Source organism: Atta colombica, unplaced genomic scaffold, assembly GCF_001594045.1.
Source record: "Atta colombica isolate Treedump-2 unplaced genomic scaffold, Acol1.0 scaffold14, whole genome shotgun sequence".
NCBI lineage: Eukaryota > Metazoa > Arthropoda > Insecta > Hymenoptera > Formicidae > Atta > Atta colombica.
The window spans coordinates 779,694-806,598 of NW_017259228.1; the positions used below are offsets into that span (position 1 = coordinate 779,694).

Sequence of the window (26,905 nt, forward strand, 5' to 3'; positions counted from 1 at the left end):
TCCAAATCCGCTGTGCTAAAAATTAGAATAAGTAGAGACAAGCTTTCAGAAATTCTATTCATTATATAGGGAGTCAATTTAGATTTTCTGGTTAATATTATAACAGAAAATGTGATAAGTGATTTCAACAATCACAATTGTGTGTTATTATTTTATATTATTATATTTTTATATTATTATATTTAAATATTATGAGGAGACGCTCACACAATTGAATTACATAATCCGTATCATTTCAAGATTTAATTTAATAGTGTGCTTCTTATTCTTTTTATCTTTCTTTTTAAATTAATAATTATTAGGTTATTTGGTATAAAGGTCTAAATGATTGAAATGTATGAAATGTGTGAAAAACTTGTATTATATTAATTAACTGTGACCTACTTTCTCGTATATAAAATTTATATATTAATAGCAATATATTGTATTACTCGATATCGATAGTGTTCTCTATGGAATTAAACATGAAACAATAATGATAAGATACTTAAATTTGATACGTCCATGCTAGGAGTAATAAAGAAATACATGTATTTATAATATTAGCTTTTAATTTTCCTTTATTCATATATAGCATCCAAGCTTAAAAATAAATAAACTTCGAAAATTAAAAAACTGTTTGAACGCAGATATATGTATATATATTATGTATATATCACCGCGTAAATCTATTACGATGCGCGGAAAGTAGCGCTACACATAAACAAATATAATAATGTTTAGATTAACAATTTTTCGAAAGTATAATATAAATGCGTAAGTGTTGACGCGGTATGAATAACGAATGGAGTGAGAGAGATAAGTAAGTGAATCCGTTCTCTTACGCTGATAATAAGAAAAAAGGCACATAATCTTAATTGTCAGCATAATGTTCATTTTTAAGTTACAGTTAATCGCGTCGGTGCTATCACGCTGGCAATAATGATCCGCGAACGCAAGTGACGGACGCGCAAAGGCATTTTTTGAATGTAAACTTCTTGCATAAATATATGAAACATAACAAAAAACCGATATAAATATAAATCGAGCTGTAAGTTATATCCATAACCGATTTGTCGAGACAAAAATTTCCCTTAATCCATACAAAATATATGATTTGAGACATGAGAATGAATATAAGAATGTAAAAGGAAATTACACTGTATCCGATTTAAACAGGATATGTATATATAATATATATACCTATGTCATATTTATATATATTATGTATATATAAAGAAATATATATATGTGTGTGTGTGTGTGTGTGTGTGTGTGTGTGTGTGTGTGTGTGTGTGTGTAAATAAGATCTCGCGGGAGTGCGCAAGAGTACGGTTAGAAAATAACGCACTTATATCTGTTGCATGAGAAGTTAATCCGTTAAGACGAAACGAATCGACATAATTACCGACGAAGATCATCCAATACAGGCTTCGCTAAAATAGTTTTAGATAATAAAGTCTTTGACAATTAAATTGAATTGAAAACCAACAATCCTTCGAAAACTTACTGTATACTGCAGATATATTAAGGTTTCTTAAAACTATTTATCTTATCGTCGATCGAAGGATTATACAATCGAAGTGCAGTAATACAAACGAAATGACGCCAGTCTCTCATTTTCACGCAATTTTACAAAATTAACTTCAGATCTGTATGTAATATTAAATATAGTAAAGACATAATTTATATAAGATGATAAAATTATTTAATTAAAAAGTTAACGTATAAACTAATATTATAAAAATAGGGATAATATTGTGGAAAACTAAATGATAAATATTTTCAACATATAATTTAGCGACTATATAATCTTTATCTAAAGATACATACTTATTTCTTTATTAACAAGCAGATTAGATATATAATATGTAAATAACTCTTATCATGAAATTATTGGAATCTTCGTATGAAGACAATCTTTTGGCATTTAAATTTCAAAATAGGTGTTAGTTTTATTTCTTAAATTATTTCTGCGCTATAATTTCAAGTAAATTACGATTTTCGCGTAGACTTTGTGAACATTATTGTCTTCAGGCAGGTATCTCGAATGTAGCACTCCGTTCGCTCCTACGACTTCGTCAACCCTTCTCAATGCGGCACCCAATTTCGTTCTAGTGATGATCACGACAAATAACTAATCTTAAGGCACGTAGGTACAGAGTCTTTTTTTAAGCTACACACGATCTGAGAAGGATCACGCCGGACTAGTTTCAAACCGTCCCTCCCAGCGTTGACTTTGCTGAGCATGATCTTGGGACCATGCTAAAATTTCCTTGGACGGACGCTGAGAAGTCGCGGATCTAATCGCGGCAATTGTTGTTGTATGCTCTTCAGGTACCTGGCTTATCCTCTGTAGGCCGACGATGCTCATTGCGTATTAGTGCTCTTCCATTCAATGTATAGGAAATAAGCTCCGGCGGCGTATGCGATAGTATTGAAGATTCCAAATATCTGTAATCAACGTTGATTGTATTTTAATGATATTGTTGTCATTGATGATTATTGAGAGTGATTTTCAGTTTTCACACTAGCAAGCCTCACCCCAGCAGCGATATTCGATGATGAAGTTTTGTGTGCGCTCCAAGCCGATAGCTGAACGATGAATGCGATCATGTAAAGCACAGTTTTTGAAGATGTATTTAGAAGTTCCTAAAAAATATTTGTTTTTTAATTAAATACACATCACAACTTAAAATTGATTTTAGATAGATTCACATATTTATGTGAAAAATAAAAATAAAGCTAAATACAAATATTTTTTTAATATTGATGTTAAGTAATATGCAAATAATGTGGACCGTGGAAAAAAAAAGACGCATTTCGCAATTCCTTTTATAATTTTTTTTTCTTTTATACTCACAGTTAGAATCCAATTGATGGGCACCTTAAGTACCTCTCGAAGGGACAGGAAATATATGACGCACCATATAAGTGTAGATATAAAGCATATTACCACGACAAACAGAAACCAATGCGTTGCACCTATGTACGCTGGAGACGCGCACGCCATACATATTATGCCCAGACCCTGAAAAATTATCAAACATTATTTTCGTTATCGTCACTAGTAGTAGCTAACGTAAGCGAAAAGTTTTAACAATCATAATAACAAAAACAATATAAGCTACACAGTTAATACGCATTCATAACGCAGATGATAACATTTTTACTATACAATTTCAATTTTGTTTATATGTTAACATGTTATTATGGTTCATTTACAGTTCACTTGATACTACAAATTGGTAGCATTTATAGTATTAAGTGAACTGCATCCTACATTTAAAGATTTTATTATTGTACAACGATCATCTACAGTTTCAACTTGTCTTGATGGAAATAAAACATTTGATATGAAAAGAGTTATCAAAAATTAAAATTTATTTTATGTTTGTACATTTGTTCATAAATATAAAGAAAAAAACTTCATGTCACTAAAGTAAGTTATTTATGTCATTTTAGTCGAATCAATTTAATTATTGCAGAATTAGAAAAATAAATTTGACAGATTTTATTTTAGACAGCATAATTTAGTCTCTCAATCTTGTAAAGATTTAATTTATTCCTTTTGCGTCCATATATATATATATATATATATATATATGTAATATATATTACTTTTTACATTTAAGGAGGGAAATGTATAAATAGTAAGTATAAAACATTTTCATTCATTTACTGTCAGTAAAACAAATTTATGAATTAAAATTTTTGGATGTTTTATATACGTATAATGCGAAATACTTTAAGTTAATGAAACGTTGTTTAAATAAATAAAAGTATGTTCAATTTATACTTACTTTCTAAAGATTATGCTCTTTCATATTTCTTCAATTTATATTTTATTTATTTTTGTAACTTAAACTCTTGACTGTATACTATTATAAATAAGCAAAACATGTAAGTTTATATTGCGTCATATTATTTAATTGCTTGTGGCATCTTATCCGTATGTAAAGGGAAAATGTCACTAAGATATATCAATTTTTTCCAATAATAAATATATTCCATACCAGAATACCAAATATTTAATTCATTAATTTGTATAAATAAAAAAGAAAATATAAATAATATTGTTTCCTAGCTTAATTCAATAACATGAAGAAGTTATTCAAAAATAAATGTTTAAGTGTTGTGTCGCCTCGAGTCACCTTATGTGTAATTCATTGAAAAAATTTTCTGAGCTATCTTGAACTATCTTATCTTATCAACTCACATTTACAACTTAAATTATCATCATGCAAAATTAAAATGGTAGCTGCTCTTTTTGTAGGAGAGCCTTCCGGAAAAACTTTTGCATTTACAAATTGTTCACATTTTGTAACCTTTCTTTTCCCTTTTTTGCACAAGTGTTCCAATCAAATTTTGGAAAATGCAATTTCTCCGCTATCATCTTTCGCGTTTCATCTCTAATTTTATAAAACTCTTCTAGATATACATTTATTTCTTCATCCTTTATCGTCTCACGTCTCTCTTCTGAAATTTTATCTTTTTCTATACAATCGTAATATTCAGGAAATTTAAGAGACATAAAGTTATCAAAATGCTTATCCCGAAGAGTAACTTCGTTCTTTGCTTTGATCATCTTTGCATTTCTTTCTTCAGCTAAACGCACCAATGGCAACCTCTTCTCCTCTAATTCTCGTGGAAGAAATTTCTTCTTCTCTAAAAGGACCTTTTCCATTCTCTTTTGTTGACGCAGTTTCCATATAGTATCTTTGGATTTCGGTTTTTTGCGTTCTTCTTTTTCGGCTTCCAATCTCAATCGTTCTTCATGTTCTCTATGAAGTTTCAGTCTTGTCATTTCAAGTTTTAATCTATGTTCCTCGTTTGCTCTAGCTTGCCTTCTAGCGATAGCTGTCGTATCGTTTTGAAGAAAATCTTTCTGCCATGAAGAAAATATTTTTTTTCTTCTCACTTCTCGCCATATATATTCTTCAAACCAGTCCATTCTTTCAAGTATATCATCTTCGAATTCCTTTGGTTCCTCAAAAATACGAAATGCACTATTATAATCACCGATACCGAATAGTTTGGTATCATATTTACACGATTCTTGAAGCGATAAGAGAGTTATCGGTTTTCTAGAAATAGTCTGCGTGAGCATCGGCTTGTTTGCCCATCTTTTGATATCCCAAACTTCCAGATCACCCAAACTAGTACCCATCAAGAAAATTCCTGGTCGATTGCCCCAACAACACGCGGTATATACACAATCAGATTTTCGTCTAAACAGAGGAAGATCCAGATAGTCATCCTTCCAAATAGCAAAGACGCGACCGCCCATCGTCAGGAGAACATCCGAAAGATGTGGCGATCGAAGAATTGTTGCAACGGGACCATCGTGCGCGGACGAGCAATTAAGAAGTTTGCACTCCTCTAAAACGGACGTTTCCATGTCGAACACCTGACCCTCCCAAGTGCAGCAAGCGAAATGTCCCTGCGCAGTACCAATCCACAGTCTTTTCGTGCAGTCGACATCCGTGGAATCTAATTCATTACGCCTATCGCTTTCTTGAAAAGCATCAATGGATGGAAGGCACAGGTGAAGAGGTGTAAAAAACGGGTTCTCAGAAGGTCGAACGTTCAAGCGATACGTTGGTTGAAAAATACCGTTAAGATTCTCTCGATCATTCGGCTTCAACTGAGACGTAACGGAGTATCTAAGAAGATCCCAAATGGCAACAATACCATCCTCGGAAATCGTCAGAAACTGACAGCTCGAGCTAGTGGACAGTTTCGTCAGTTTCCCGGATGGTTCTATCCTATAATTATCAGGAAGCCACTGTATCCGACGAATCGGCAGCTCATGTGAATAATCCTGATCGGACACCACAAACGCAGAGGTAATAGAAACGACGTCTTCGACATCTCGAGGTTCTATCTGCCCCTGAATATTCCAGACGATTACCTGGCCAGACGCGGAACCGCCAATTATAAAGTCGGCATTCATTGGACAAAAGGAGATGCAATAGATTTCCTGATGACACCACAATGACAATTGAGGCCGAAGAGAATCAGCAAGAGACCATAACAACACTGTCGGCTCCGGTTTCGATACAACACTACGCTTTGACGAAAATCGGGCGATTTCGTGCGACGGTGTGATAATGTAAGAAACAGCCACATATTCGACGAGACTTGGATGCCAGGTAACGTCGGAGATGACTTTGCCTGCTGTGAAGCTCAAGTCGATAAGGGAAAAGCGTTCCGCACAAGCAATCTCATCTCGCGGTCGAGTTATTTCAAAGTCTCGTTGTGCAAGCATCTCGATATCATCCACGTACACATTCACGACCGTATTGTAACACACAGCCTCAACCATTTCCTGAGCGCGATCTTCCAAGAAAAGCTCCAAGGGACTCTTCTCCACCGGTTTTTGTTCCGCGTCAATTTCAGACACTTCTTTTGATCCTTCAGTCGTTTTCTTTTCTTCAGACTCTTTTTCGGATTTCTCCTCGGCCGATTTTTTTTCCTCCGCTTCCTTTTCCTCCTCCTCCGATTCAACGTTATCATTTTGCAACTCCAAAGTATCCTCGTAACAATATTGGGTCCAGGCATTCTTAGGATAACCGGGATAAGTTTGTACTTCGATTTCCCGTGGTTCGAAGTGTGTTTGGATCATTTTGGAAACACATTTTCTCTCAACATTCTCAAATTTCTCATATGGAATTAACTCCACGTAACTATCCCAAGATCCTTCCGAAGATCTGTCACAGAGTTGTCGATTTAGACCTAAAGACTTAATCGGAAGGCACACTTCCACTTCAAAAAACTCTCTCGTGCTTCTGAACAAGCTCTCATCTAATGCCATCTCACTTCCGAGAGATTTCCATGACCTACCGATCTTCTTGATCTTTCGGATGACCTCACTCCGGATTTTTTTACTGATATCAGCATTCCTCTTTACTATTGTCGATCTCGCATCCTCTGTTAAGCAAATCACGAATTCCCGACCGATTAATTCAGTAGATGAATAGCCCACAAGGAAAGTATCGCCATCATAAGCTTCGATCCTATCTCGATATAGTTGCAGTGACGAGTCCGTATTGTTGGCGAGCCTCAAAACAGCTTCTCGTGACACATAAGCCCAAGGATATTCCAGAAACACGTGCTCGCCGACCGAGCAACCCAGTTCTCGCTGAACTTCGGGATCGAGACTCACATGCTCTACATTCTCGATATTTTCGTCATGCAACATCCAATTCAATCGGTACTTAACCCCTTTCCTCGACATTATTCTCGTGGCTCGTAACGCGTAGCGACTACTCGTAATGCGAAACAGCCACTCTGAGAGCAAATCCAACCGTGAACGGCATCGATCAAACGACGCCATTCCTCGTATATGGTTTCCAAGAAATTAATTTTGAAACCGTAGCGAAAGACTTTACGATTTTCTGGGACTTGTATAAAATTTTTTGGAATTATACAAATGCATTTCTTTATTTCTTCTTCATCATTTTTTTCATTCTTCACAAGTATATAATGTATATTGCATTATATCACTGCAACATTAATGTTACTTTTATATTACAATATCAGTATTTTGTTCCTTGTCGTTTTTTGAAATTCATTCGAAATAACTTTATGCCTTAAAAAGTATGCAATTTTTTATTAACACAGTCCATTATGAACGGCAGCCGCTACTTCCATTTATTATAGCTTCAAGTTGTAAGCACCTTAGCCATACAGTACTTTACTTTTAAGTCCTCAGCGGCAATAATGCATGCTTATACACGTGATCAATGTTGACCTTTCGCGAGAGACCGGCTTAAGCGACTGCCGTGTCACTAAATATACACGAGTGACTAGAAAACACACTAAAGCAAGAAACACGTAATGTACGTTCCTATACACTATATAACGCAACAATTCTAATTTACAAATCTCGTTAGATATTGAACTTCACTTGGGCAAAAGAGAAAATCCGAGATGGGACAACGTATAAATATTGCAGAAATTATGACTCTGATTTATTTGATTTTATGCTGATTAATAAAAGTTTGATCGTATATTCTATCTTTTTTCCTCCAATACTTTTATGACTTAATTTTTCAACAATGAATTGAAACTCTATCAAAACTTTCATTTAAAAATCTATTTAAAATTGAGTAAAAAAACAAACTTATATTCATTAGAAAAATTGATAAAGCTGTTTAATTTTATTAAAATGATTAATCTTATACATCTCTCGAAACAACATTTGTCATTTTTTTCTCAATATTTAATTAAAAATAACAGCATTGGTCGCACTCTTCTAACGGAATAGTCATATAAGGACATAGTAAAATAAATATTATTGGTAAAATTATAGGATGACTCCAAGTGAAAAATCACATCTTGCCAAATTCAAATAAAATAAAATAAAATAAAATAAAATAAAAATAACGCATTATAAAAAGACACGAGTTATTCAATGTGTTTCAACGTGTTTAACGTATGCAACTCACGATTCATTAATTCCGCACTACAGCTTAATAGACACAATTAGGACGTTCTTCGCGTGTCTTGTTATAATCATTACGTTAAATATGTAATGCATGGCGTAATGGTGCGGTACGCTTATAACACTCGGTAATATGAACAAGTAATTTACAAACGATCCATAATTTTCAACTGGATGTAATTAATATCGAAAGAGAACAAACATTTTAACGATTATAAGTATATATATATATATATATAGTACGAAAATAAAACAATTTTTAACTGTAAAAGATATTTAATTATTCGAATTACTTTGACTTTATTTTGACATTAAAAAAATACTAATTTTTAATAAATAAATATTTGTTTAAACTGTTCTAAGTAAATATTTATTTACGTAAATAAATGTTTACTCACAATTAGTGAACTATTGAAATTATTGAAAGAAATACTAAGAAAAAAATATTAAGATTTAGTAAATTTTTTCAGATTTAGTAAATTTTTCATCAGATTTTATCGCAAATGTGATACAAAAATATTAAAAATTAATATATGAACAGTTTTACGCCATGATCTTTCAGATGTCGGTTATTATTTACATATAAAAGTCAGTATCGAGTAGATTCAAGAAAAACGGCAATTCGAATGGTAGTGGAGTCCGCATAGTATTCGATTCGTTTCTAAAAATAGCAATGCGTATTGAAGGATATTTTCTTCGATCATCAATCGATGTGACCACTGATCATATATTATATAGGATGTTATAAATATTCGAGTCGCACTATGAAGATAAATGTGGAGGTCAGGTAGAATTTCTCTAATAAGGCACGTTGGAGCTAGATATATAGTTGCATGATTCACGCGTAAAGATATATCCGCAGTGGCCATATCTGCGTATTTAAGTGATGATAATTTGAAATGGGATCCGCGGTAACGTATATGTATTGTTTTCAAACGTTATCTTATGCAGGCATCCAAACTATAAAATTTCATATTGTGATAAGCATATTCTTCAAATGTATTTAAGATTATTTATTTTAAGCATAATATATACAGTATTTAATTCATCAAAATAAACAGTCCATTCCTATCTTAACATTGTAACAAGCGCGAGAAAGAACCGATGAATCTTCCTGAAGAGGAAAAGAAATTGCATTCGCTTTATATACCCACAATGATATGTCTGTATAATGCCAAGAAAGACGCGTGTGTTTTCACGAGCTACTCAGTTACGCGGAACGAGCGAAATTACACCAATATGCGAAACCGACATAGAGATAACGCCTGCCGGCGTCGGCGAGAAATCTCAGTGACCCACATTCACCGGTTGTATGCAGTTACTAAACGACAACGTTACAGCCTACGTATTACGATGGACATGTCCATCCGTTAACGTCATCATTGATTAATTAATTCAAATATAGCGTATGACTATGCGAGAAAAATGTTGCGTGCTTCATAGAATTTACGCAATTTACTTCAAAATATTTAGTAATAAAAATCATAAATTATATTTTCTCTTCAATATTTCAATATTTCCTTTTCTATGGAGGTGGTTTTATATAAAATAAATTATTTTTCTATTATGAAATATAATTATAATTTAGAACAACTTAAATAAAAAAAAGAGAAGAGGGAGAGCGTATTGCTGCACGTATTATTATATTTTTTTAGTAAAATTTTATTTCATTGTATTTTTCTTCAAAATAAAGAGCAAAAAGTAATTTTATAAAATTTATTATTATACTATACGATGGATTATTTATTGCGTGAGAGAATTTGAATGAAGATGTTATACGAGTTTTTCGTGAGTTTATGATGTAAAAAGATACATACATACATACATATATAGTTAAAGTTATGTGTTGAAAGCAGGATTATAGTTAAATTAAATGTTACTGCGATTTTATACGTTTAAAACGAGTGATGTATATCAATAAAAGAAATATCATTAAAAATAAATACTAAAAAAGAAATAAAATAAAAAATTTTTTTCACGAACAATTGTTAAATTTCTTACTCGCATACAGAAATGTTTTTGACATCTCAAATGTTTCATTGAATATTTATTATTTTTAATACTAATTAAATTTAATAACTTTATATAAAGATAATTTAAATACATATATAAAGATCAATATTATAAATATCGTATGTAAAATGAAAAAATGAATGTAAAAATAAAATATTTGCTTATTACTATAGAAATCATTGTAACGATGAGCGAGAATCATACTCGGTTGCAACAATCGCTGGCCATACATATATTTGATTCGTTATCTTTTGCGACCGTTTGTTTTATTAAAATTGCAGAATGAAATATAATAATAATCAACAATAATAATAATCAACAATTTCTAAAACGAGCGTATGTATATAACAATTTCGCAACAAATAAATCTAATGGATGTTGTCACATTCGTAATCAGCGCACCAAAATCTACCAAGTTTTAAGAATGGGTCGATTAATGTTTTAGAAAAGAAATAAATCTGCATACATCTTAGTCCAATAATTCTTTACTTTTTTTACATTATAAAAAATATTAAAAAAGAAAATAATGAGAAAAAAAAAATTTTTGTAATGGAAATATTAAATTTAGTTAATTTATTTATATTTATATTTTAAAAACATTCTATTATTTTTTATATTTTTTATATTTTCTATATTATCTATAAAGCATTCACTGTTAAATCTATAGTGTCAAATTTAATCTAATGTAAATCGCCATTGCTCCTACTAAATATATCGTTATTTTATACTAAAACGATAATTAAATTTGACACTCTATATTGTTTATTTACTACTATATTGGCACTATGTCATGCCAATTTGACACTACATTGTGTCAAATTGACACTGTATATTGTCAAATATAACCATTGTTATAGTATAAAATAAAGATATAATTGAGTAGCAGTGGCGACTCATATTAGATTAAATTTAACATTGTACAATTAGAATTTCTGGCAAATAAACAATTAGATAACAGAGATGTCATGTGCAATTAAAAAACTAATAAAAATTTTTAGTAATACTAAATTTATTCTGATATTAATAGTTCATCAAACTTGATCATTGATAATTTATTTGGAATAATAATTTTTAAACATTATATAAATAAGATTAAAAAATTCATTTTTTATAAAATTGTAAACCGTAAAAACAATAAAATTGGCAAATTTTTTGTATTTGTTGAAAATGTTTTTCAACTTTCGGGAGTTATATAGCACACTTACTATTAGAATTCTCCTTTAAACAATCAGGTTAAAAATAGATTATGAATATAAACATCATAAATAGAAAAATAAATAGAGATAAAAAACAAAATTCTATATTCAATTCCTGATATTAATATTTCTTCTATTTTTATGATGTATTTATTTCATTGAATGCTTAATAAAGATAAGATTATTTTAAGGTTATGTGTATTACCAGCTCATTCAACACATGTACTTATAGATAAATCAATACTTCTGTATATATTGCAGCTTATTGTTATATTTCTTCCGTTGAGAAAATCGATTCATGTGCCGATTAACTCTATGAATCATCACAAAATTTTGCTTTGGAAAACAAAATCTATAACAAAATCTACACCTAATTACGGTGTTATTGCTACAGATCGATAAAGCGACGTGATATGGATTTCGTAAACGACACTGCAATCTTTTGCTTCCAGAAATAAACGCCGGAAGTTGCGAGTTGTAAAAAACACATTCACGATTAAAACGAGTGTGCTCTACGTGTGCATTTACCCTAGCTGACGGTCAACGAACAGTTTTATCAGAGATTCTCGAGAAGCTCGTATATTTCTATGCTGAAGTGAAAACAAACGATAACAAATGGAGAAACCACAACTTTGATTCCTGCAGGCATTAAGTACTAACGACCGTTCGCTTTCAAAATTTACCATAAAATTTATGAAATACTGCAGAAATCATAAAAAATCATTTTTTGTTTAAATAACGTAAAAATCTGCAAAAAATTTCTAAAACACGTGCCTTCAGCGGACATTCTTAACATCTAACGATTGCAAATAAAACGTCATCGAAGAATGCGCACCCAGCAAACGAGAATGGATTAAAATGGATTGAAATTTTTTTTCTATCCGAATGCGTATTTTAAATAGCGAATATTTTTTTTGGATTTAATTGGATTCAATTGGATTTAATTAGATTCAATTGGATTGAAAAACTGCATTTCCTATTATATTATCCTATAAAATTTTGAATTGAACAGTATTCACAATGCACAGAAAAAACTAATATTATTTTTAAATTGAAAGATATAGAGATATGCTCAATGCAATTCATATAAATGAATAAAAATGCATTCAAAATTGAAAAGCATTCATTTTAACATTCGTGAATCAATATTTCTGAATCCATTTCAATTCATTTCAATCCATTCTTGTTTGCTGAGTTTTTAAAGATCTTTTTGAAGACATAATTTTAGATCAATTCCTGTTAGAAATAAAATTATTTAAGATCAGTCTTTTATAAAGACCTCCAGCAAACGAGAATGGATTAAAATAGATTGAAATTTTTTTCTATCCGAATGCATATTTTAAATAGCGAATACTTTTTTTGGATTTAATTAAATTCAATTGGATTTAATTAGATTCAATTGGATGCAATTGGATTGAAAAACTGCATTTCCTATTCAAAATTTTGAATTGAACAGTATTCACAATGCACAGAAAAAGCTAATATTATTTTTAGATTGAAAGATATAGAGATATGATCCATGCAATTCATATAAAAATGCATTCAAAATTGAAAAGCATTCATTTTAATATTCGTGAATCAATATTTCTGAAAATCTGAATCCATTTCAATTCATTTCAATCCAATTCTCGTTTGCTGGACAAACAACCATACGCTGTCATCAGGTGCGTGTCCGATTACGTATGTGCGAAACGCGAGATTCATCTCTCGTTATCCCGTTGGTCTCCCTTTCCCGTTTTCCAAATCGTGGCTTTCATCTTCTCTTTTCCTCTCGAGCAGCCGCGTGTACCGCGAGGCGCGCCTTGTCCTTGTGTGTAGCTACGATGCACAGACTGTGCCGCGCGCAATTACTACGCGGTGCATAACTTATGCCATGCCGATACGCACGTCAGTCTGCCTACATCTCGCCGCATGGGACATAATGGTACGAGGGTAGTCCCCCCCATTCTCTCCTACCGCTTAACAATGCGACGGCAATTGCATAATCCACGCCAAGGGGACTTACGTTCGACGTGGGCGATCGGAATTCGCGATATTCTCGATCGGTCTCTGCTGAGAGAGAAGTTAAAGATCGGACATACGTTTATCCTCAAAGGTGCGGTCAAGAATGACCTAGAGAAATGAGCAGCTTCCTCTTGGAAATTGCTGACACTCAAAGTAAGACTCTGTCATCGTATTTCTAAATTCTGTATAATTATCGATAATTTATCTTATACAAATAGATCATTTTCAATACATACCGCATATTTTGATAAAAATCTTGTTTCTCTAATGTGCGATTTTTAAAAAGGACTTTTAATACATTAACAATCGCACATGTTATCGTCAATATATTATACAAACTGCTCTAATTAATTGTAATTAATTCTAATTAAATTAATATCAACAGAATTTATGTTTCAATAATATTAATCTTAATGCTCATTTTATTATCAAATGCAAGAGCTGCACGCAAACCTTTGAATGTACAATAAATAACGAAATATCACAGCGCGCTAAATAGCAACAGTTATGATGTTATGATGCGAAAGTTTATAGGAGAGCATTATTGTTACAATCATTAACGCTAATGCTTCAAAATAACATAATTGTATTATGTATTACACGAACTTGAAAGTAACGGGCTTTATAAGGATTGCGACTTTGTTATTTCTTATCTCGATCTATAAATATCCATGATCGTTTCGTTTAGATAATGGACAATCGGATCGTTTTCAAATTTCGTACATCATTAGTATCTCCAAACGTTATTCACACGTTGGAATTCATACAACAACATTTTTCACACGATGACTTCCCACCGCTAATGAGAGTCGATTATCCGCGCGAGAGTAACGTACGAGTATTACCCTGACCGAAATTAACCCTTCAAGTGGGTCGGCACATTACGTATATTACGTATGTAGTATCGTGCGAAAGTGTTTTAATCAGAGAAAAAAGGGAAGAGGGGCAAGCGCAGCTTCAGCTGGTGCGAGCTTTACGATTATTGCTCTCGCTGCATGAAAAGTATCTTCTCTTATCTTCGTGAATTCCTGCAATTTCCGAATATTAAATATATTGACGTAATTATCAATAATTATCAATTGATATTTATAATTATAATTGCATGGTAAAATAATTATAGTTAAGAGCTCCATTTTTATAGTTATTACTGTTATTACTGTTAATATTTAATAATAATTTTCGTGTATTTAGTAACGCATCTGAAAAACATGATACAAAATAGTTGGTGAATTCGAAATAAGAAATTTAAAATTTAATTGCGAGTACATCTCAATGAAATCAATGCAACCAGAGATTTCTGCAACAACCGGATAAATCCAAAACTGTTTCCCGGTATAACAGGAAAAGGGGAGTGTTTATAATTTACTGAACCATTACATTCGAATTACGATTTATCGCATTAATACTTTCTACGTTTAATTTACTTTCTGCTTCTGAATCATTTAAGCTCATTGAAATTTATTTATACTGATTTCTCGAAACAGCGATTAATACGATTCACAATAATCCGTTATCTAAATCTTACTTCTCAATGTGAAACTCATGTAATTTCTCTTGTTACCTTACAGCGAGAGAAAAGAAGTTTTTAAAATATTTCTTTAGAAAGACAGAACAAAAACAGAGAAATATTTACATTACATTGTAATAAATATATATATCACTGCTTTATTAAAAAAACGCAATAATATTTGCTAGAATTTCCTTACTTTATCGTGATTTTTTTAACGCGTCTCTGTACACAAGAAAAAAAAGGTGAGACCGGAAATGATAAGACCGGATGTCAGACAAGTTTTTTTTCTAGAAATACAACTTTATACACATCGCGTAGTGTAAGAACGTGGAAAGGAAGAGATGTTGAAAATATGAAGACATGGCGCATTAAGAAATCAATTGAGAAACACTTGGAGGATTAAATAAGAAATATTAATGGTATAACTTACGACATCTGCGCATTCTCTTCGTTTCACTTTTGCCAAAATACTTTATATCAAATAAAAATTATATCGTTATATATATTTTTGAGTTTATTTTTAAATTTAAGCAGATATGCATTATATTTGCAGTTTAATATTTTATGCGTGATATAACGTTTAATATTTTTGGCAAGGAAATATCTTCAAATATAATGTATTAAAAATAAATAAGAAGAATAGTAAGAAAAATCATAAGAAGAATAATTTGAAGAACCTCAAAGAATATTCAAGACAAAAAAATATTTATCAAACAGAGTGGAATTATTGAACATATGATGCAATTACAATCATTGACTCTATCGCTAAAAAAAAAATCGATATTCATCTTCGCTATTCTTATTCTATCTCCGTAGTTATGCACAACTTGCAGGCTGTATTTCCATTTATTCCAGATACGCAAATAAATGTGACGTATATGGATTATCTACCATATCTATTACGCACGGCATTACGTTACAGCGTTACGCCGAGAAGATTACTATATCAATTCTCCTCTCCGCACGCAATTCTATGAGGGTTCCAGGTAGTAATTGTTATAGTCCAAGGATTCAGTGACCCAGTTTGTATGTGTGAGTGACCGCTTGTAACAACTACATAAACTGTTTGGCCATGAGGTAACTGAGCTTAATAAAGATATTAATCCACCGACGATTGGCAAAGCAATCATTTAATAAAATTATTTATATGTCATATATTATAACTTACAATAGAAATAGGACAAAAAATAAATCAGGTATCAGTCTAACGTTATGACAAAAAAAAAAAGAAAAAAAGAAGAGATAAAATAACAAAAAGCTGCAAATAAATTCTATAGACTTTTCTATGCTGATTTTTTGCGAATTTTGTTTTCTTTTGTTTTTGAGAATTAATTCGTTGAAATTAGATTCAATGTGGAATATTAGTCCCATTTGACAAAAACGTAAATAACGCGGTTATTTCAAGTAATCGGAAATATTAATGGAGTACCAATGTCAAGGATAACCGACACGATGCGTCGAGCGCACAGCCACGCTTCCACCTACGATATTGTACAATCGCGATCTCACTTTCCATAATAGGCGAGCTTCTATGAATGAATTGTGCAACGCACAATAAGAATAGATAACACTTCGTACAAATTGCGTATTAACATCCTCAATATAAATTTTATGAAGAAAAATTTGTTTCATAGAGGCTGCGTTTCTTAATAATTGCTAAACGAATTATACAAGTACACAATAAAAAACATCTGGTATTTGTGATCCACTCAAGTCCTTGTTAAAATTTTGTGTTGAATTTTTAATATATCCAAGTGTTAATTTAACATAATATGATTATATTATTAGACTATTTTGTATTAAATTGATATTTAATATTTCTTAGTGTCAAAATAATATAATTTATGAATAAATAAACAAGTAAAATAAAAATAATGTATTTTTAAATGTAAATTCTAAGATAAATAAATAAAATACGTATTAATTACAATATATCATAAATTTTAATTTTAATAGAAATTTTCCAACTGTTTTTCTATGTATACTCTTAAATATTTAAAAATTATACCCCATTTCAAGATGAGACAATTAAGAAAAATCGATATAACCTAATGTAAAAAGGTAATATAAATCATATTTCTTTTCGATTCCTATTTCTATGTAACATACGCGTGATTCTAAAATAATTATTAGCTGTAAAGGCGCAGTGTCAGAAAAAGATTAAACCAAGACAGTTGAAGACAAGCCTAATAGGCAGTAACGATCTCTCTATTGCTTTTTCATTGCAACACGTGCGATTAAATAACGTCTCGAATCTTAACGAATGAAGTGTCAATCTCCGCGGGAAACAAGCTGTACCGAAGTAAAATATGTCATTAATCATTTCTTATTAATCATTTCTCGCACTCGTCATCATCGCGGAGGTATCTTCCGAACTTGTGCTCAGGACTATTCACACCTTTTGATAACTCTACGATCGAAGTGACGTGGCCACGGGCATGACACGCGGGCGTCCAATAGCGGGTTTGTCATCAAACTCACATCGAAACGGTCAAGCAAAAAGACATGCTGAATCTTTAATGAGACATCCCGATACCGTTGCCACGGCCTCGGTATAACGCGCAGCCATCGTCAACGGATGGCAGCCCGAGTATGTGGGACGCTGCGTATGGTGCCGGTCGTCCGGGATGAACATGTATGGTCATCGCGCGTGATCTCTAGTCTAGGCGAGGCCGCATTGTATTGCCGAATCCATCGAGTTTTCGTTCCGATCGTATGCACGCACGCACGCACGCACGCACGCACGCACGCACGCACGTACGCACGTACGCCCAATCTATGCGGTGCGGTGGCGAAAACCGGTTCCTCGCTGTGCCGCTATCTCTTTGGGATACGAATTCGGGATCATAGGAATGTCATAGGAACGTTGGACCTATCATGGTCCTGATCGTGCGACACCACGCCTGACTTCCGTAATCGCTTTATTCTCTGCGTGATTTCGGAAAAACTCTTATTTTACTTCATTTCTCTTCATCAAGATGATACCCTTCGTATGTACCTACACATATGTTGTTGAAAAAAAAAATGGAAAATTATCACAATTTTTCCGAGATTTTTAGAAATATAAAAAAAGGTTTTCAGAAATAGAAAAAATGTATAGAAAGCTGAACAATTCTTGAAAAAAATTTCATTGTAACTCTATCTGACATAAAATATATTCAAACAAAACATTATACAAAATTAACATTCAAATATGTTAAAAATTTGACACAAAAAGTTTTAATATTGATCGATTTTAACATAAATACAAAATATATTTTATTGTATATGTATGGAAAACAATTTATATTCCTAGAATTTTTTAATGACTTCTTAATAATAAAGGTACAATTAATAATCCTTTAATATTTCCAATTATAACTATTAAATTTTCCCTGCGTTTAAATAAAAAATTAATTTCTTTTTATATAGAATAGCATGATGTAAGCGGAAAATAAAAACATTAAATGACTCAGGAGATCAACAAGGATATCTAGTTTTTATTGATCAGTAATTCAATCCGATAAATGCAGTGATAAAGACATTTCAATCGCGGCCGTTAAATTTTCCTTATGTAAAATAATATAAATATATTATAAATTTTATAAATTTTTTTAGAAATAACACATGACTGTAATAAGCTGCGATCATAAAATGTCTCGGAGAATCAAGAAGCATTTACGTGCAGTTTTTATCGATTACGAATAATTCGATAGGATAACATACTGCGATAGAAATCATCTCACATTAGTGATTTTCCTACATTTGCACGATAAGAGATCAGCAGATACGAAAATCAAATGATTTCCTGTGAATATCATTGAATTACCCGAAGATTACTTCATCTCGCAACATCTAGGCGACAAGCCGCGCTGGTAACTCGACTCATATGCTATATTTGGAACTATCGTCAGCGTAACCGTAATTTCCATATCATTGATATTCATTCTTAATCCCCGCGCGCAATTTGCAATTGTACTGGAGTACAATGTATTTGCTAAATGACGCGAGATAGCCGTACTTAATATTTTTACAATCCCTTCGTACATACGTGATTTTCACGTCATTGATTGCGATACACTATTTGATCCGATAATATCAGCAGTATGATAAGTCCATAATTACATCAATTGCTACTGATTATTAAATTAAATTAAAGAATTAATCGACAAACTATTATGGTAATGTTTTATACTATGCACCAAGAACCACACACGCAATATGCAATTAATTATGCCAGCTTTCTCACAGGTTTGGCGTAAGTCATAATTAAAGCAATTAACGATATATTGCAATATGAAATAACGGTATAATGGTGGATTAAAATAGAAAAGAAGAAAAGTTAGTCGTGAACGTTATTCGTTTACAGAACGGGATCAATATGAAAAATTCGATGGAAAAATAAATCAATGACATTCCGTTATTTACATAATCCGGTTAATCTCGTTAACAACTTATTACCGTCTGGGACAGGATATAAGAAGATTCCAATTAATGTTGAATACCGGCTGACTTAAATGGCAAATAAATGTCTATAGACTTCACGTCGTATCAATATACGATATTGATTAAAAAGAGATATTAATTAATTACTGAAGTTCTTCATAGGACCGGAGAAGGGCAATCTTGTAAACGTAAATGGCATCTAATAGGAACGTCATGAAAAAACGAAACCTCATTATAAGCGCTATTATGCAATTAGACTTCCAACGACGAAACTATACAAAACTTTCGCAACGTATGTAAGATTCATTATTGCTTTTTTCATTGTCCCGGCCACAAGTGTCGCTGGCTGTATAGCCACGTATGCTATTATCAGAACTATTTCGCGTCAGATCAATACACATTCCTTCCTTCGCGTCTATCGACCGTAAATAATATACGGCCTTGTACGTAATGTCAGGTAAAATATAACGTACAAGCACAGAACGTATCTAAAAATCAAATCAAAGTAATCCGCGCTCTGATTTTACCTAACAGTATTGAAGATAAGACGATATACAGCTAAGTATATCGGATAAGATTATATTTGCATACAGACACGTAAATATTTCGTAATGAAATTATGTATTATAGGATATTATACGTGTGATATAAATGTCGTGTAAATTTCAATCATACTAGCATAGCAGAGTCTCAGTGATTTTTTATATCAAGTTATTTCTCTGATGTTAATTCAAAATAAACAATAAAAAATTCTTTAAATTATTTTTTATCAAAAGAGAGCTATTTCTTTTTTTCCAGTTCACTAAATAATTTAAATACATATATTATTGTTTTATTTCTTTGCAATGATTATAGTAGTTTATAATAAGAGTATTTAGAGAATTGATTTATTTTTTTAAATATTTTATTTTTTTAATAAATCTATCACCGAAGTAAAGTAAATAAAGTTGTGTAATGTTGCTATCAGAAGCCATCTTTTCCGTCTGGCGAGGGTAGGGTACTTTGTTAGTCGCTCTGTAAGAAGATTACCGTTACGTGGTTATGCCATTGCAGGTTCAACGTCACGGTGCAAAACGCCCGGTCGACGCCATGATGATGCGTGTGCACGCAATGTGTGTTTCCAGATTGATTGGAAGAAATCAAATCGCAAAATTATTTTTATTCTCCGCTTTACCATCGAGATAATCCCAATAATTACTATTACCGTCTATTACTATTACTATCAATATAGATTAATTTTTATCTCGGTTTTAATTTATTCTTAATTTTTTTCTTACGAGCAACGCAAAGCAATCCTATATAGAATCTTGCGAAATAGTACACTCTCGATTTATGCAGGAAAGAATCAGTATGAAAAAAAAATTTTAAGAAAAAACACAACATAAGTTATGGAAAAGATTCATGTATCTTAAAATTTATAAAAAAATCTTATTTGTCGTCGGTGTCTGAATTGTAATTTAAAACCATCAACTCTCTCTTTTTAACTAGCACAAAGTTACTATCTTCATCGAATTTTTTCTATTTGAAATATTATTTCAGTTTCATTATTTTTATCTACATGTTCAGATAATCATTTTTCATTACCAAATTTATTTTTTACTAAATTATTATAAATGTTCTGATATTCACTGCAACATTTTTAAAATTTTTCTTGAAATTTTTCTTGAAATTTTAAAGCTTGTTAGATATTTGAATCAATATCTGAAATTTTCCAGTTTTGTGGCTAACTGTAGAAGAAATTATAAAAAAAAGAACTACATAAAATGAGATCGCGTAAATTGAAACCGCGTATAAAAAGTCCATATAAATTGAGAGATTATTTATCACGTAAAAAGAAACCTGTATAAATTAAGTGCCACGTAAATCCGAGGGACGAGTTATTTATATCTTGCGTCAGAAGCTTAGAATGAATAGAAGTTGGAAACTACACAATAGCATCTCGTAAATTTCGACGCGAAAGAGAGCGTTAGAAAACTTTATTTTAATAATAAAAATGATGTAAATCTTGAAGTCAATGAGACTAGCGTCTCATATCGACCAAAATTTTTAATCGAAAATTGTCTTCCGGGTTTCGCAAAGATTCGCGTCTCGGTGTTGTGGGAGGTACACTCAGAGATTACGCGCGTACAAAAAATCAACGCGATTCAACAAGCAACGAATAATTGTAACTTGATGAAAAAAGAGAACATTTATGTACTTTCTTTCAAAGCAATACTCGAATAAAATAATCTCTAGACGTATGCAAACGTTCGAACGAAGCGATGGAATTAAGAAAACTGGTTTAAGGTACAGTATGTAAATAATGTGTTTACGATTGAAACAAGAAGAGAGGATTATTTTCTGAGTAATCCTTTTAATTAATTCAAACGTTTCACCTGACGGCAAATATTTTCTCGTCACAATCGGAGACAAGCGTTTGAATCGAGGTCGACGAGAAAGTTAAATTTCTTCCTAGAAAGCATCGTAACCGAATGAACCGAGGAAGTTGTTTCTAATTCAGTTGTCGCAAGGACCTGGAGCATAAAGTGCTTATCAAAATCATAACATTCCCCATGTACTTAGCATGTATCGTATACGATAAGTATAAGCGGCGTGAGAATAGTCCTTGGCATATTTCTGCTATATAATATCGGAATGACGCTTAAATACAATCGGTATTATTTATGTCCTGGAAACGAGTGAAAGCATCAATATCATTAATCTTTTAATAGTAAACATCAATCACAATGTTAAACAAATTGAAATCATAGGTAGCTCTTAATAATTCATATGATTAAAAGATACCGTTTGATTCAAATGACTGCAAATATACAATTAACCTTCAGATTTTTCTTCGATATTGAACAGATAACAAATAGTTAAACTATTATCTCACTTCTCTGTTATACAAAATCCTTTTTAGCGGAGAATTCAATTGTACGCCAAGGGGAAGATTTTATGGAACTTTCTTCAAGATATCAGAAATATATGAAGAGATATACATACAAGAAACATATTTAATATTATTAAAGAGTCAGAAGTTGAAGAAATCGTGCTAGAAAATCACTTTTCCACGTGACTTTTCATGATATAATGACTAGCTACGTAGAATTTTGTATTATTACCACTAAAAGCGCGACTTGGACATTACATAACGTTATTCCGTCTGTATGCAACACCTCCAAGGAATTCGCTGCATACAAATGATCGGGAACTATTTTAGAAATCCTTTTTCTTGTTCGTGATCCATTTTAGTCGATCGCGAAGTAATAAAGTTCTACTGGCAATAATATAGTTAGCAAATCTCAGAAAGAGAAACACATAGATGACATTTTTGTGACGATCTCTTTCCATTCTTGACGATTCTCTAAGTTGAAAGAAAATAAGTAAGGAAAGGTAAGGAAAGTAAATTCGTATAATAAAAGATGGAATTTCGAACAATCTAATATTGAATCTTTCGAGAGCTCATTTAATAATGAAATACGCCACGTTGCCAATTGGCAAGTCAATACAATACCTACAAGTATCTACGCAATCATCAAAGTATAAGGTAAAAACGTATGCATCTTTGATTATGTCATAATTTACGTTTGTGTACTTTTATATACTTACATATAAAAAAATGTATAATGCATCTATTTGATCGATAAAATATCAATTCTGCCTCTTCGAACAGCTTGTAGTGTTTATTTATTATCAGAAATTGCTTCATGGTGTTATAAAAATATACGTCGAATGGCTCTAATATTTCTATTATTAGATATTACGCGATAAGCAAGTATATTGAGCTAAATCTAAGCTGGAAATAGAAAGTCCATATCCGAAAAGTTGAGAATCCAGAGATAATTAAAAAGTGATTGACGTGATATATCACAGGATTAAAATTGACTACTGATTAGATAGGAAGAATTATATTTCTTTTGTAAGATTCTAAAAATTATTAATAATTTCGTATTGCAAAGTTCCATTTATCACGTATGTATTTCATTGATAAATAAGGATCTGTTTTATCTAATAAAAATCAACTTCGAAAACTTATGCATCAAGAATATATATTTTTTAGTCTTTATTATTAAAATTCTATTTAATGTCAGATGAAATAGTATTATCATAATTCCTAAAGACGACATTTTAGATTTAAAAAAATGTTCTTAAATTAATAAAAGAACCCAATAAAAAAATATTTTAATGAGAATGGATAGAATTTTTGCTTATCGTAAATAGAAATTTTGTTATCCTCATCAAAATGCTTTTTTTTATTTTTGTTAGTTTAATTATAATATAATAAGGACATTTTTCTCAATATATAAATATATATATAATTCCGAAGAACTATTATCAGCTAAAAATATCATCAGTGTTGACCTGTTATTATCTTTCAGTCATTGTAAACTAAAAAATAAAGACTTTTATATATTTTTTAGAAGTATTAGAGAAATAGAAGTTTTTCATATTTAGACAGATTTATATTTTGTACCACTTTCATTATCCTATCTCATAGAAAAACTATTCAATACTCGAAGCTAAAGATCCTTTAGGTAAAAATCGGCCAAAGCTGCAGCTGATATGGGATCATTTTTCTTTCTTTTCCCTCCACATTGGAGAGAAGAAGAGAAAAAGTGAACCGTGCGAGAACTTTAGCTAAAAAAAAAATAGGTATCTATCTTGTGAAACTGCAAATGACGTTATTTTGGAAATGCGCGTCTAGAGCTAGCATAACATCATGCCGGATCCGAGGTCAATAAAACTTAAGCGATTTATTAAACTATCGGAATGCAAAATTAGATACGCGTGCCAGTTGGTAGACGTGCCTAGCGCGACAATATCCGCCGACTCTCGTATTTCGCGTTACAAACGAAACGAGTAAAATAGAAAGAAGTAAGTCGCTTACCAGCTGCACGAGCTTGAGAATACCGGGTATGGTCTTGAAGTAAGATATGTTCAGCCGGATACCAGCCAACGGGCTCGGCTGACCCGGCTCCGTCTTCACCGTCGGTACCTGCCGCGGATTGTTGCTGGCGTTGTTGCTGGAACCGTCCATCGTCACCGCGGTCTCCGACATCATGTTATGCCGATCCGCACGCTCGGTTCACCACACGCGCTCGCGTATCCACGCTCGGTCGTTATTTCTCTCTCGGCTCACTCTTGTCCCGGAGTGAAAGGCGACGAGGAGTAAACACCCGGGGGAGCAAAATGGAGAACCGAACCGGTATGACGGTACCACAGGAGAGCCGATCGCGGGACACCTGTTGTGTGTGTTCACCACGGCCCGCGTGCACGGAGGCCTTTACCACTGCGCACTACCTACGGTATTAACAGCAGAGCCGCTATTCTCCCACTATTGCTGCCACGCTACGGCCGCTACCCACAGTGCCGGATCAATCGATGAAATATGGTAAATAAATCCAGCAAACGAGAATGGATTTTGAAATGAATTGAAATGGATTTACATTTTCAGAAATATTGATTCACGAATGTTCAAACGAATGGCTTTTCAATCCTGAATGCATTTTTATTCATTTATAGGAATTGCATGGAGCATATCTGTATGTCTTTCAATCTAAAATAATCTAAAAATAATATTAGCTTTTTCTGTGCATTGTGAATACTGTTCAATTCAAAATTTTGAATAGGAAATGCAGTTTTTCAATCCAATTGAATCTAATTGAATCCAATTGAATTCAATTAAATCTAAAAAAAAGTATTCGCTATTTAAAATACGCATTCGGATAGAAAAAAATTTCAATCTATTTTAATCCATTCTCGTTTGCTGAGAAATATGATAAATAAAGCCAGAGGAAATTATATTATCTCGAGTTTTACAAAAGACTGATCTTAGATAATTTCATTTCAAATAGAAATTGATCTAAAATTAGATCTTTAAAAAAATCTTTAAAAATTCAGCAAACGAAAATGGATTGAAATGAATTGAAATGGATTTAGATTTTCAGAAATATTGATTCATGAATATTCATTTGAATGGCTTTTCAATCCTGAATGCATTATTCATTTATAAGAATTGCATGGAGCATATCTCTATGTTTCTATCTTTCAATCTAAAAATAATATTAGCTTTTTCTGTGCATTGTCAATATTGTTCAATTCAAAATTTTGAATAGGAAATGCAATTTTTCAATCCAATTGCATCCAATTGAATCTAATTAAATCCAATTGAATCCAATTAAATCCAAAAAAAAATATTCGCTATTTAAAATGCATTCGGATAGAAAAAAGTTTTTTAATCCATTTCAATCCAATCTTCTTTACTGGAAAGGAAATGTTTTGTGTACATTGTAATGTACGCGATGTGCATCAAGTGTGAAGACATTATCCATTGAAGTTAAATTATTTAATTCTATTGACATTACCTTGTTATACATTCATCTCTTTGAAAAGCATAATTTCTCTTCTTGCTTTATTGTTTTGCACTTTGACCATCGTTTTATCATTTGACTGTTTCATCATTGAAAGACTATTAAAAGAGGAGAGATTACAGTGAGAGATTACTGTATACATTTCTGTTATTATTATATATATTTATATATTTATCGATGTACATCTTTCACTTAATATATTAGATATTTCAAAAAGTTTAATTATTGATTTAACGCACCAAGAATTTGCGGACTTACACAGATATTTTACATTTTATTTGATTAATTCTATCGACATTATCTGAGATCTACATAATGGATGTTGAAAAAATAGTCGATATTTTGAAAAAAATTATTTAGTATGAATTATTTATTAAAGTACGCATAAATTGAATTAAAAAAAATTTTTTTTAACATAATTTAATTTTTGATTTTTAATTCAATCTCTATTATATCTTGTTATCGGAATATAAACTGATATGGATTATGTATATAAATTTAATGATTTATACGTCATATATTTTTATCGAACTTTTTCACAAATAAATAGGTTATATACTTTAAGGAAAAAAAAAAAAGAAATATATTGTATGATACTTTGAGTCTTCAGCAGATGTTAATCCATCACTGATTCCCCTACTTCTCATTCTTTCTTGCGGTAGTAGAAGCGCACTTCGTCACGTTATGTGTGTATCTCACAATCTTTCCTGTTCCGCTTTCATCGTTATGCTCATAATTATCCTTGTCTCTTAAGTCCTAAATAATTGTAAATTCTGACATTCTTTTTTGTCAATTGTTCTTTTTAATATGAAAACTTCTCACATAAGCGACGTTCGATAACTTTAAATTTATTCAAATTACAAAGTAAACAAAAATTATAATTTTTTACATTCTTAAATTTAAAATAATTACAAAATGTCCAATTTTCATTTTGAAATTTAATATATTTATAAAAATTATGTTAATATATATATAT

The 26,905-nt window shown here is 31.6% G+C and overlaps 2 protein-coding genes across 2 annotated transcripts; both read right to left on the reverse strand.

Moving 5' to 3' along the window:
- Nucleotides 1–1,905: 1,905 nt before the first annotated feature.
- LOC108684737 (myelin and lymphocyte protein-like) lies at nt 1,906–24,870 on the reverse strand. The gene is made up of 4 exons (XM_018189201.1): nt 24,447–24,870; nt 2,843–3,010; nt 2,524–2,631; nt 1,906–2,433 (listed from the first exon to the last, which is right to left on the reverse strand). Exons 1-4 carry the CDS (start codon nt 24,618–24,620, stop codon nt 2,350–2,352), a joined length of 534 nt encoding a protein of 177 aa, XP_018044690.1. The 5' UTR covers nt 24,621–24,870; the 3' UTR covers nt 1,906–2,349.
- Nucleotides 4,283–7,318, reverse strand: LOC108684736 (WD repeat-containing protein 63-like). The gene has a single exon (XM_018189200.1). The coding sequence runs from the start codon at nt 7,316–7,318 to the stop codon at nt 4,283–4,285; it is 3,036 nt and encodes a 1,011-aa protein (XP_018044689.1).
- Nucleotides 24,871–26,905: the final 2,035 nt, after the last annotated feature.

Bases quoted from the DNA above. Each gene is read 5' to 3' on its own strand.
- LOC108684737 (XM_018189201.1), bottom strand. From the start codon at position 24,620: ATGATGTCGGAGACCGCGGTGACGATGGACGGTTCCAGCAACAACGCC. The intron at 3,011-24,446 runs GTAAGCGACTTA...ATAATTTTTCAG, and splicing joins TTCTCAAGCTCGTGCAGCTG to GGTCTGGGCATAATATGTAT. The intron at 2,632-2,842 runs GTGAGTATAAAA...AATATTTTTTAG, and splicing joins CCATCAATTGGATTCTAACT to GAACTTCTAAATACATCTTC.
- LOC108684736 (XM_018189200.1), bottom strand. From the start codon at position 7,318: ATGGCGTCGTTTGATCGATGCCGTTCACGGTTGGATTTGCTCTCAGAG.